Raw genomic sequence first — 11,019 nt, 5'->3', positions numbered from 1 at the left:
ACTTTGGGAACTTACTACATTTACTGTTTACATCGAGCAGAGCGATTCCTGGTCAAACGGTCACAAGTAAAGGACTAGTTACTTCACTGCCTTCTACTGAAAGGAAACAGGTATTATAATTTCCTCCTTCATTTTCCTTCTATAAAACTTCCAACACCATAATTTTCCACTCACAGATTCTGCGACAAATACAACGTAACTCATCTGAAGTGAGATCGGGTTCACCTTTGCTGCGGCTGCAGGAAAGAGAGAAGGTAGGCGAAGAGGGGCTGCCCAGGCAGGCTGGATACTCTGGCACGGTGTGAGAGGACGTATGTGCCGTGTTCCCAGGCTCCAGTTTCCTGCACCCCTCTCGCTGCCAGCCTGCGCTTGCACCGCGCTGCTGCTGCACTGGGGGAACGGGGTCACCCCTGAGCTTGCCGTTGGAATTCGCAGGAAACTGTAGGAAATCAGACACCTGCAGATTTTAAACAAAATCCAGCAGATTATATTCTTCACCTCTTCCTAAATAAAACGGCAAGTAAATTTAGACTGAGCAGAAGCTGGAATTAGGAGAAACCTGAAAATTGGAAAAACACTTGTAAAGTGCTTGAGCCACCCTAACATTTGGCTAAAATAAGATACTGTGCCTCCCCATACTCAGCTATTTTAAACCAAACTTCTCAGCTCTGCTAAAAGCACTCTTCCACTTTACACTCTCTATTGTTGAAGCAGGATACATCAGGATTATTTCTAGCTAATCCAGTTGAAAAGAAAACCATCAGAAGAGTTAGCTTTCTTTGAACAGTAAGTATTATGCAACTTTTTGAGGTTTCAGTTCAAGTTTCACTACATTTGAGACTGCTGTTCGGAAACAGAGTCATGTCAGCTGAATATCACATCAAGGCCAATGTGACAAAAATAAACACCAGCAGTATTAAAAAGGGCAGAGAGGTGAACAAGTTGTCCTTCCTTCATTCTCATAACTTCTTACTCCAGAGCACTCGAGAGTTTGCATTTAAAAGTAGACAGAGGAGGTATGAGCAGATGTATATATGTGCATGCACATACATGCGGAAAAAAGGACTTACTCTGAACCAGAGTTTGGCTTTTGTCAGATACAACGGCTGGAACACATGTGGCAGGGGAAAAAAAAAGCACATTAGCAGAAGGGGAGATTATATTTATTTTTATATAGGAATGAAGAGTGTGACGTAACTAGAGTTCTTAAGAGGTCTACAGAATGGGCAAAGACAGGAAATACTACCTTAGTATCAGTAGCTTCCACAGGTCTGTCTGCAGAAATGCAGAGCACCTTGTAATGCTCCTGTACCTGATGCTTTCATTTGCCATGAGTAGTTGGGTATTAACAGACCTACACAGGGCTGTGGCATCCAACTGGATTCAGAATGAAGTGACACATACAAGGTTTTCACATGAAACATTTTCCCCCTTGAATTCAGGTCCAGAGACAGCTGTTTTTGCAGTACTGCTAGTACAAGTATGAATGATTGGAACATTTTGCATCTATATTTGAAGCACCCTGCTGAACATTACCAAGTTTGCATGAGTTTACAGAGAAGGGCAGATGCCTTTTAGACATTAAGGTTTCTCCCAGTTTGGCACAGCTGTTACATGAGACATTGCTAATCAGAGCATTTACTGAGTGCTCAAGGCAGAGCACAGGCATACCTAGCTGATTCTCACCACGTAAGTGTAAAATATATGTGTAAATAGCACCATTCACACACTTTGTAGATGTAGAAATAAAGAGAGAGATGTAAGGGATTCTCTTGCTTGCAATTTTTTGTTCATGCCTCTCCCCCCACCCCGGGAGTAACAAATGACTTTGCTGTTTCTCACTTTGCTGACATTTCTTCTGCCCCTCTGCTTCCAAGATGCCAGTAACACTGTTCTTTTGCACAGATTAAAACCATTATATTAAACTCAGACAACTGATCCACACTCAGCTTGAAATGTACTGGCGTTAAGATCTCAGGAAGCCTATGTATCTAAAACTTTGCCGCCTTTTTTTTTTTTCCCCCGGCTGTATTAGTTGGTTAGCTAAAAATCTTTATGGATCTTCCCAACCTTTCCAGCAAGCTTGAGACACTTTACTCAAAAGATATTGGAAAAAAATCTGCTGTCTTTGCTACGGAGTCGAAGTAACGGGAAAAGTGGCAAGAACATTAGAAATAAGAAAACACTGCAAGAGGTTTATGAGTGTGTTGTTCTTGATATAAGGTTATGCAATAAACAACCTCAAATTATTTGAGTCATATCTATCCTACTTTGTATTTTGCTTTTTTTTTTTCCGAAACAATTATTCAGCACTTCCTACAGTGTGTTTGGTATCATATGTAACGGCCAGCACTGACTGCACCGCTGGAGTGGATTGCATCCAGAGGCTGGAAAGCTTTCATAGACTGGAAAGGAAAAGGTGGCCAGCTGGGATGCTTGGCTTGTGGATGGAAGTTGCCTAAGAGGCATACGGCTTGTTAATGGTATTCAGCTGCTCTCTGAATCCCGCACACACTATAATATACCGGTCGGTGGGTAGGACAACACTAGACCGAACGATGGCTTGGACACCCAGCTGCACTGTCCCTACAGCCTGCGGTCCCAAATGTATCATGATGTGACCTGCTGTGGACAAGCAGAAGACTGATCAAAATTGCTTGTGTTTAGTTATGAGACGTGTCTGTGTTACAGACAGATACCTCTCATTATTCTGGCAGCTGCTGTTAAAGGACAGCATCAAACAGCAATAAAAATGAAGAGGATGCTGAAGGAACTAATCAAAGGACTAATGTTTCAGCATAGTTAGGGAAAAATTTTGAGGCGTAACACAGCCCAGATTTTCAAAGGTCTGTAACTTCCAATTTCAGTACTTTTGCAAGTGTCTGAGACACAAAAATCCTTCAAGCTGGAGCCTAACTCCAGCTGTGACACAGGCAAATGCAGCTATGTATGTATAAAGGGATTTGCATTAAAATCAAGTTAAAGATTGTTATAGGAATGGAAGCCAGACAAATAAGCAGCATCAACATGTTTTAGATATTTTATCTTTCAAACATACAACATGACTGAAAAGATGTAAAGGATGAAAGGATGTTGGCAGCTGGGTGTCTTGGTGGTTTAGAGAAGCATCTAGCTGGAACACTTAGATCACAGAAGTAACTCAAGAGACCTTCAAGACGGCATCTGTTCTCTCCTCAATATATTCTGAAGCATGCTAACTGAGTTCACTGCAAGCAGGCAGATGACTTGGCAGGTTCTCATCTGAATTTGATATGTCATAAATCACATCATGGTGATCAGCCATCACATCATGGTGGAAAACATGTGGAACGTTCTAGACCTGATATTTCTGACTATTTGCTATCCAGTGGCCAGGAAAGAGACAGCTGAAGAACATCCGTGGATGATGAAGCAATTGATAGTATGTGGTAAAATACTGTATGCAAGTATGCAAGCCAGAATCTCACTGGACGATAGTTTCAGGTAAGTTTGGCCCAAGCACTGGACCACTTAGGAAAATTAATTTAATTTTTCCACTGTCTCACCTATTGTGTCTTGTACCAGGTGAGCAATCTAAGCTCTCTCCCATCTGATTTCATATTTCCCCTTCCCAAAACAGTAACTGAACGCCTAGCTTCCAAGGCCCAAATGCTAGGATTGTTTTTATGAACAAGTAAGCTGTGAAGGAGATGTATGACAGGACTAGTTTTAATTTTCTTTCTGAAATATGTGAACAGGAAGTATTATTCTCAGTCTAATTCTGGAGAATAAAGATAAGAGGAAATAGCAATGGATTTCTTCTATTCATAGAATCATAGTATAGTTTGGGTTGGAAGGGACCTTTAAAGGCCATCTAGTTCCAACCCCCCTGCCAGGGGCAGGGACACCTTCCACTAGACCAGGTTGCTCAAAGCCCCATCCAACCTGGCCTTGAACACTTTCAGGCATGGGGCATCAACAACTTCTTTGGGCAACTTGTTCCAGTGCCTCACCACCCTCATTGTAAAAAATGTCTTCCTTCTGTCTAATCTAAATCTACCCTCTTTCAGTTTAAAACCATTACCCTGGTCCTATCACTACATGCCCTTGTAAAAAGCCCCTCTCCAGCTTTCTTGTAGGCCCCCTTCAAGTACTGGAAGGCTGCAATAAGGTCTCCCCAGAGCCTTCTCTTCTCCAGGCTGAACAACCCCAACTCTCTTCGCCTGTCCTCATAGGAGAGGTGTTCCATCCCTTTTTGGGAAGGGGAAATATGAGTTCAGATGGGAGAGAGCTTAGATTGCTCACCTGGTACAAGACACAATAGGTGAGACAGTGGAAAAGATCATTTTGGTCGCCCTCCTCTGGACCCGCACCAACAGGTCCATGTCTTTCCTGTGCTGAGGGCTCCAGAGCTGGACGCAGTACCCCAGGCGGGGTCTCACCAGAGTGGAGTAGAAGGGCAGACTCACCTCCCTTGACCAGCTCTCCACACTTCTTTTGATGCAGCCCAGGATACGGTTGGCTTTCTGAGCTGCAAGTGCACATTGCTGGGTCACGCTGAGCTTCTGATCAACCAACACCCCCAAGTCCTTCTTGGCAGGGCTGCTTTCAATCCATTCTCCACCCAGCCTGTATTTGTGCTTGGGATTGCCAAGAAAAGGAAGTCAAGGGTGAGCTTTCTAGCAGCAGTAGAAGAATTTTTTTACTAAAAGTAGTTGGTATCTAGATAGAAATATGCAGGGTTTTAATATGCAGGTTTCCCAGGCCCAGAACTAGGGTGAAATTGCAGTTAGAAATTAGTTAAAGCCAAATCTATAGCCAGCTAAGGCAAGCAGAGGATATGGATTCAGTTGATTAACTTAGTACACTGAAGCAAATCTGAACAAAAAGCCCACAAAAGAAACAAACATGAGCTTGTTCCAGCTGCCTCCTCTGTCTGAAGATATAGGTCCTCTTTGTGCTGCTGGTGCAGATCTACAGAAAAGAAAACAAACAGGATGTTCACAGCACAGAGCTGAGTTAGCATTCTTTTAAATATCAGGGGTTTGTTGCCAAGGATGAAGTTTGCAGTCCAAGTGCTAAGCTAGAAGTTTCTTTGTAAGAGCTCGCCACCAGGTTCTCTTCGGCTGTCATGATTTTATAAACAGGATATCTGCGTGCAAAACCCTGGAAACACACCAGCATCCTTGTCTCTCCACATCCATTTACTGCCTCCGGCCTTATGCTTGAGATTGTATAGGGCTCTTTCTAGAGACCAGTGGTCCTAGAGGTCTATAGCTTTACAGCACTTGATACAGCAGTGTCCAGATCCATTTCCAAGTCTCTCTGACATTGCAATAATGCAAGTAATGAATACCACTACTAATAGTTGCATCTGGCTTCCTTTCAGCTTATGTTTGTAAACCGCCTGTGCCACCTAGTGGGTATTTTTTTACTTACACGTTTTCTTCAAACATCAGGGTGTCAACAAGCCTGTCTAAATTTTGACTCAGCAGGACCATATTTCAAATCTGGAGAGGAGTTAAGGGGCACAACCACTACCCAAGAGGCCACAAGTAAATTATAGCACCTTTTAGGTCATCCCTCTGCTACTTTGACACAGCCCTACTCCGCTGATGTAATGGGAATTGTGACAAAATAGTCACTTGCACAACTCAGATATTTTTGGGCTCGGGACATTATTCTCTAGAGGCTGAGAAGCCAGTTATCAGTCTGGTAACAGCAATTAGCCATTGTGAAAGGGATGCAATGGAGCCTCCATGCCTAGTCTCAGTATTTATTATGGAAGTATGAAAAGGCAACACGTGTACACTGAGCACACACCAAGCAAAGGAAGCCTTTTCTTAACAGATACACGCTCTTGGTAGCGATACCACTACTGACCAAACTGTTCCCATGTCACTTAATGGACCATCAGAGAGCGGCGATCCATCCACAGAGGAAATAGATCTAGAAGATAATCATCAAATAATTTATGAACATTTGCTTAAGGCTCTTTCTAAAAGGGCAGCTAATTTCAGTGGAGGTACTATCTATTGCAGAGAAGTAAGTAATTTGGGGAAAAGTGTAAGTATTCATTGGCTTGAAGTATTTTAGCTACTTAAATTTCAGGGAGAGGCAGTGATAGTTAGCATTCAGATTGGGAAGATCTGTCTTGATTAGGGATAGCATAGATATGAAGTGGATCAAGGCTATTACATTGCCATGCATACAGGAGGGAATAGAAGGCCCAGGAAGGAAAGCAGCAAGGATAATTTTCCTAAGGAGGATGATAACAGCTGAGTTGCTTAGTAGTAACCCCAGGAGAGTATGAGACTGGTGCTTAGAACATGATAATGATCACGTTAATTTAAGTACTGACATGGATGGAAAGGAAGGGGTGGCTGCTCCCCTGCTTACATACTGCAAGCACTATGTGGTAATACTGGAGAACTGGTATGCTCATCCCTTAGGTGAAAGAAAAAGACATTAATGGTTTCCAAAATGCCTTTCATCTGGATTTCCTCAACTGAGGAATGTACCCACATCACAAAACTTTGAGGGAAATGGTTTAAAACCTGGGAGAAGAGAAAAATCTTCATTAAGAGTTCACAATATTTTCTTTTAAGTCCTATAAAGTGCTTTTTTCCTCCAGTTTGTTAGCACTGTGACCACTTTCACAGCTGTGATTTCGCATGAGACAACTGTATTTTCCTTTGACACAAGAACAAAAGCCTCACCGTTCACTGGCAGAACAGGGAAACCCTATTTTCATCCACCATGCAAGTGGTATCTAGTAACAAACAAATGCCTTAACAGGCCTGGAAGCCTGTTCTATGATCTATTACCTAGAAGGGGTCTGGAGGTATCAGTGGTATCGAAAATGCCACTGTTTTCATCACACATTTATAGGTTCGTGGTGGGATATAATTTGGATGTAAGAATAAATGTTGTCACAAGAAAAGATGAGTAAAAGATTTCAGTGGCCAGCAGGAAGAGGGAACACCCACTTTCTCTGTAAGGTTGTATTAAAAATTGAACATGTGCTACAGAAAGTGGTACACAACTCCTTTTCTGTACCACATGGAGCACTACTGCCACACAACTAGAGGCAAGCAAGCAGGAGTCGCGCCGCTCTGCTGCCGTAATCAGGGACAGTAAATCGGGTTTTTCAGAGCAGAAGTTATCATTGCAGTATTACATAGGTATTAACGTACAGAAGATTTGCAGGTGCTTCAATTTGGGCAGAAAGGACAGTAGGAGATAGGATGTGGCCAAATGTATGGATTATGCACAAAAATAATATAACGAGAGAACAGCTTTTATGCATCCTGCAACTTTCCAAACTGTGAGGAAGTTTTCATATTCAGACATTCAAGTCCCTTAATGTGTCCCTATAGGTGCAACAGCATATAGATTAAGAAACTTAATCACAATTGAAAACAGTCATCTTTACTGTAAATTCACTGAAACATATCATAAATGAATGTAATCCTCTCTAGATATTAAAGAAAAATATGGATAGGAAGGGAAACTATTAAGATCTAGTTTGGGAGCAATGCTTGCTAATTAAGAAAGTTGTATCTTGGATGTAATCTGCAGATAACCTACTGGTCCAAGGTAAATACATTAAAATTAGAAATCGGGTTTGCACATAAAATGGAAGCTTAATAAAAAACTTTCTCAAAATTTGGAACTGAAAGTTCCAGTAGCTGGAGAAATGTCCTTTAGACCTGTTGCCATTTGATCTACAATTTAATTATTCAAGGAAGAATATTAATGAAAGCAATTTCAAATTTGTAATAGATTTTGCATCAAAACATTGATATTCACAAACGTCATTCATACCATCAGTGATATACAGTGTGACTGTGTGATCGATGAGAACTGATGAACACCTAATTTTGAATAGCAAGTGCTCACAGACAGGTATGCACAATTTGTAGATAGAAACGGCTTTCTCAATACACATTAAGTAATAAATTCAAGAATACTTTATATTGCATATGGGTGATACATAATAGATGATAGAGGTAGAATCTGTTGAACTGTTGCCTTCTGCATTATTTATTTGGTTGTAATGACACTGAGGATGGATTGAACTTCTTTTACTTACGATGAAAGGGTACACTTAGAATCATCAGGATAATCCAGGCAGAGTAAGAACATAACAGACCTGTGAAGACATAATTTTATTTAGCATCTTTCAGGCAGAAAACTGAGGTAAACAAACGGAAAAAAAAAAATGAACCCAACAGTATTATCATGTCTAAAACTTTCCTTAATTTATATTTATCTTACAATCTACCATGAATAATTAGAGCTGTGAATACTACTGGGAGTAACTAGTAATTCTGCAGACATTCAATAGTGTTTTTAACTGTGGTTTAGATTTTCAATCCAAATAAAGGTTTTACTGTGAAGTAGAATACATGAGGCCATCTTCTGTGTCTGACATTGGGTAAGTACAATGTTCCACTTAATTATACAATTACATAATATGGTGTAGTGTTTTGCTCAATTCACGGCCGAAAAATGCTAAGTCTGAAAAATGTGACATCACTCCTCCAACATACTAGTCTGTTACAGAAGATACAACATTAATGGCACATAAGTATTGGAAGGTAAGAAACCATTTAAAACAGATGAAGTTCTCCTGCACATACACCACATTAATGAAGGATTTTCACTTACTTGTAATTGTCAGTGCAGGTGACATCAAAACCAAGGGTTTTCAGCCTGTTTTCTAGTATCTTTACAGTATGAGTTCCACAGGAATCTCTGTGAGAAAGGATTTTAATATTATTGCAAGCCTTTTATTAGCTAATTTCCTTTCACTGAACTTGATGGAATTTGTAAAGTAAATCCCCATTACCTTGCCTCTTCTATATTCCTTAACCCCTACAGAAAACCGGTGTACATTGCTATTTATAATGCTTCATTTGCTGACAGTCATTTAACATTTTATACTCAGTTTACAGAGCCTGGAAGATTAGCTTCAGCCAGTGTAGCATTTGCAGAGTCTATTAACCAATATTCCCACCTTTAATATTTTACTAGACAAACAGAAAAAGAGCTAAATGATTTTGTAAAATAAAAAGTGTTTAATTTGTAATATTCTTTGGACTGTCTTTACAGAAAACGTTGGTTATAATAAATTAGGAGCTTGTCCAATTTCTTGAATACAGAATGATAGAAAAACACAAGGAGAAATAAAAAACCACAAACAATCCTAAACACAGCTTCTGTGTCTAGCACTGATTTTTTAATTTGTGGTCCAATTAGCAAGAGGAAGTTTACCATAGTGCAGAACCTACTGAGACCTCTAAAACTTGCACCAACATCAGGTATTAAGGCCAGTGCTACTTACGTATTGGTCAGTAAATACTCATGATTCTAAAGAAATCATATGGGGACCAACAAAATAATTGTAAAAAGCAATTAATAAAAATACACATATATTCCCATACATCCATTATCTGAAAGATAAATTAGCATTCAGTGCTTGTCTTAATTTTTCTTTGTAGTAAGAACAACTTTTGCAAAGGTGAGCTGTATGTTTGGGTTTTTTTCCCTGAAAGGGTATGCTCACAGAATCATTAAGGTTGGAAAAGACCTTTAAGATCAAGTCCAACCATCAACCCAACACCACCATGCCCACTAAACCATGCCCTGAAGTGCCACGTTCATGTCCTTTTTGAATATGTCCAGTGATGGTGACTCCACCACCTGCCTGGGCAGCCTGTTCCAATGTTTGACCACTCTCTCAGTAAAGAAATTGTTCCTAATATCTGTTCCTAATATCTAAACTTCCCCTGGTGCAACTTGAGGCCAATTCCTCTCATACTATCGCTAGTTACTTGGGAGAAGAGACCAACACCCACCTCACCACAACCCCTTTTAGGTAGCTGTAGAGAGCAATGAGGTCTCCCCTCAGTCTCCTCTTCTCCAGACTAAACAACCCCAGTTCCCTCAGCCGCTCCTCATAAGACTTGTTCTCCAGACCCCTCACCAGCTTCGTTGCCCTTCTCTGGACACGCTCCAGCACCACAATATCCTTCCTGTAGTGAGGGCCTCAAAAACAGTATTCAAGGTGCTGTGATGACGGATCAAGAACTAGCTAAGCAACAGAGCTCAAAGGGTTGTGGTCAGTGGCGCAGAGTCCACTTGGAGGCCTGCAGCTAGTGGTGTTCCCCAGGGATCAGTATTGGGTCTGATTTTGTTCAACATCTTCACTCTCAGCAAGTTTGCTGATGATACAAAACTGGGAGGAGTGGCTGATACACCAGGAGGCTGTGCTGCCATTCAATGGGATCTGGACAGACTGGAGAGTTGGTTTGGAGGGGAACCTCATGAAATTTAACAAGTGCAGAGTTCTGCACCTGGGGAGGAACAACCCCATGCACCATTACAGGTTAGGGGCTGACCTGCTGGAAAGCAGCTCCATGGAGAAGGACCTTGGAGTCCTGGTAGACAATAAGTTATCCATGGGACAGCAATGTGCCCCCCCAAGAGGGTCAATGGTGTCCTGGGGTGCATTAAGAAGAGTGTGACCAGCAGATCGAGAGGGGCTATCCTCCTCCTCCATTCTGCGCAGGTGAGGCCTCATCTGGAGTATTGAGTCCAGTTCTGGGCTCCCCAGTTCAAGGGAGGCAGGGAACTTTTGGACAGAGTCCAACTGAGGACTACGAGGATGATTAAGGGACTGCAACATCTTTCCTTGTATGAGGAAAGGCTGAGAGACCTGGGGCTGTTTAGTCTGGAGAAGAGAAGGCTGAGAGGGGACCTTATCAATGTCTATAAATATCTGAAGGGTGGCTGTCAGGAGGATGGAACCAGTCTTTTTTCAGTAGTGCCTAGTGACAGGACGAGGGGCAATGGGCACAAACTGCAGCACAGGAAGTTGCACCTCAACATGAGGAAAAACTTCTGTACTGTGAGGGTGACGGAGCACTGGAACAGGCTGCCTAAAGAGGTCTCCATCTCTGGAGACCTTCAAAACCCTTCTGGATGCGTTCCTGTGCAACCTGCCCTAGGTGATCCTGCCTTGGCAAGGAGCTT

General features: G+C 41.7%; 1 protein-coding gene across 1 annotated transcript in view; it reads right to left on the bottom strand.

Moving 5' to 3' along the window:
- Positions 1 to 4,734: 4,734 nt before the first annotated feature.
- The window catches only part of BST1 (bone marrow stromal cell antigen 1), a 19,968-nt gene continuing 13,683 nt past the window's right edge, over positions 4,735 to 11,019 (bottom strand). The window contains exons 7-9 of the mRNA XM_010284878.1: positions 8,653 to 8,739; positions 8,075 to 8,134; positions 4,735 to 4,953 (exon numbers count right to left, since the gene is read on the bottom strand). Coding sequence (XP_010283180.1) covers positions 4,839 to 4,953; positions 8,075 to 8,134; positions 8,653 to 8,739 — 262 coding nt within the window. The 3' untranslated portion in view covers positions 4,735 to 4,838. The remainder of the gene's footprint in view (positions 4,954 to 8,074; positions 8,135 to 8,652; positions 8,740 to 11,019) is intronic.

Source organism: Phaethon lepturus, unplaced genomic scaffold (assembly GCF_000687285.1).
Source record: "Phaethon lepturus isolate BGI_N335 unplaced genomic scaffold, ASM68728v1 scaffold5974, whole genome shotgun sequence".
NCBI classification, from domain to species: domain Eukaryota; kingdom Metazoa; phylum Chordata; class Aves; order Phaethontiformes; family Phaethontidae; genus Phaethon; species Phaethon lepturus.
The sequence above is the reverse complement of the archived record's forward strand: the minus strand, read 5'-3'. Positions and strand labels throughout refer to the sequence as shown.